We start from the raw sequence: 2,397 nt of genomic DNA, 5'->3' as shown, positions 1-2,397 counted from the left end.
TGCCTATTCTAGAATTTGACATAAATGGAATCAAACAGTATGCACCATTTTATGACTGGAAATTTTGCTAGGCATAATGTGATCAATGTTTATTTGTGTATAATTATATAATTAATTATTCAGTCAATTTTATACCTGATTAATATTCCATTGTATGTGTACAGCACAGTTGATTTAATCTCTTCTTTGTGGGCAATTTCTCTATTGATTGCTCTTATGAAGAATGTTGCTATGAACATTCTTAAACCAGTATTTCATGAACACAAGTTTTCATTCCTTTGAGAAAATGCCTAGAAATGGTACCCTTGGGTTATGATAGATCTATCTTTCCTATTTTTGTTTTAATAAGAATCTGCTGAAATGATTGCCCAGTTTACATTCCTAAGAGCAATGTACAAGAATCTAATTGTTTCACATGCTTAACTTGGATTTTTAAATACTTTTAGACTCACACAGAAGGTACAAAAACAATGCAGACTGGTCTTGTACATTCATCTTTCTTCAATAATGACATTATTTAATCATAGCTACACACCATTTTCCTTATGTACCATTATCAAAACAAGAAAATTGATATTGATACAATATTATTCATTAAAATGCAGAACTTGTTCTGACTAATCAATTTCTGTTTCTCTTTGTGTGTGTGTGTGTGTACAATTCTGTGAAATTTTGTCTCATGCATAGGGCTTTGTAACCACCACTACATCAGGACCCAGAATGGCTCCATCAGCAGAAAAACACTGCTCATGCACACCCTTCTCACAGGCAAACTATGGCTCCCTGCCCTTATCTACATCCCTATATATATATTTTTTCCATTTAAAAATTTTACATAAGTCAAATATGCATTCTGTGTTTATTTTTAATTACTTTTTGAGATTACTTTTTTCACTATGATGCCCATGATTCTCATTCAAGGAAGCATACACATTTTTAGATCTATTATTTGTGTTACCTGTATCATTAGCTTAGCCCATTTTATTGCTGTATAGTATTTCATACAAATTCATAGAATTTATTTATAGAAATAAACCATAATTCATAACTCTATTCACCATTTAGTGAACATTTTGTTGTTTCCAATTTGGGAATGTGGATTATTATGGATAAGACTACCTTAAACAAAAGTCCTTCTGTTATAGATAATTATTTTCATTTCTTGTTGATGAATATGTGGGAATGGAATTTCTGTCCATATGATAAATCATTTTATAAAAAACTGCCAAAAGACTTTCTAATATAGTCAGACCAAATGCATTCTACCAGCAATGTATAAAGAGCCACTTGACCTAGAACTGATTAAATAGTGATGACAACCCCAAATACTTTATTGTGAAAAAATTTCTGCAGGTTGGTTACTCATTAAATTGAGTTTTTTAAATTTACTTTAACAACTACCCTTTCATGCACCTGCACTAGTGAATCCATACATTTACTTCATCACCTATCTGTGCAAGTGAAAGCCAGTCTGTGTTTCTGTCAGTCTAAGGCCTGCAGCAGGCTTGGCTGGGGCCTCAGATGCAGGTTTGAGTTCAGGCTGCAGGTGCCTGGAGAGCACTGTGCTCTTGCTGCACAGAAGTAGGTGGCTGAATCTCCAGGTTGAGAGTCCTTGATGTGCAAGGAGATATGTTTAGCACTTTTGTTGAAGAAAACTGTGAATCGTCCAAATTCTTCTTTTATTCTAATTGAACTGATGGCTACCAATAATGCTGGGCCTTTACCAGGCAATTGCTGATACCATCCAAAGTAGTCAAATACACTGTTTTCATACAAACAGTTCAGCTCTAAAATCCCTCCTTCCTGGACAGTCAGAGATTGAGGACTTTGCTTCACTTGCTGCTGGTCACTTTTTCCCTTCTGCTGGCCACTCACCCCTGCTTGGAAAGATGACAAAAGGTCATTAGGCCAACAAATTTATATTTCCCTCTTAAATCTCCTACCTGCAAGATTTGCCTGTGTCTCAATTTTCCATCTCCCGGTATTAATCACACGAGCTGGGGCTTTTCCTCCACAACTCACAGGTGAGGTGAAGGCCTAGGATTAAAAGTGATGCTCCCAGGATCTTGTCCATTCCTCCAGGAGCCACAGCCCAGTGAGAACCCAGCTGGTCTTCTAGTCTCCCCAGACAGCTGAGCTTCACTCTAAGTTTGTGAGCACTGCAATTCTATCAACAGACTCCACCTTTGCACAAGTAAGTTTGCTGAAACCTTTCTGACAAGGAAGCACTTCCTGTTTTGTCCAAATTTAGAATTGTTGAAAATACATTTAGGGGGAATCAAAAATCCCCTCCTTACACATGGATAAGGATAAGTTTAAAATTCATCTCTGCTAATCTCCTTCTACCTTTACTTCATTTCTCCTGGAATATTAAAAATCATACTCTATGACAGTTGG

The 2,397-nt window shown here is 36.2% G+C and overlaps 1 gene segment (V, D, J or C); it reads right to left on the bottom strand.

Annotated features, from left to right (window-relative positions):
* Nucleotides 1–1,244: 1,244 nt before the first annotated feature.
* Nucleotides 1,245–2,164, bottom strand: LOC124107352 (T cell receptor alpha variable 23/delta variable 6-like). The segment is given in 2 exon segments: nt 1,245–1,877; nt 2,023–2,164. Coding segments are annotated over 2 exon segments (447 nt in total).
* Between the last annotated feature and the right edge of the window lie 233 nt (nt 2,165–2,397).

The sequence above is a fragment of the Marmota monax genome, unplaced genomic scaffold (assembly GCF_021218885.2).
Source record: "Marmota monax isolate L192 unplaced genomic scaffold, Marmota_monax_Labrador192_F-V1.1 WCK01_AAM20220418_F8-fsc00079, whole genome shotgun sequence".
Lineage (NCBI taxonomy): Eukaryota > Metazoa > Chordata > Mammalia > Rodentia > Sciuridae > Marmota > Marmota monax.
Note: the sequence above shows the minus strand (reverse complement) of the source record. Positions and strands in the feature narration are given on the sequence as shown.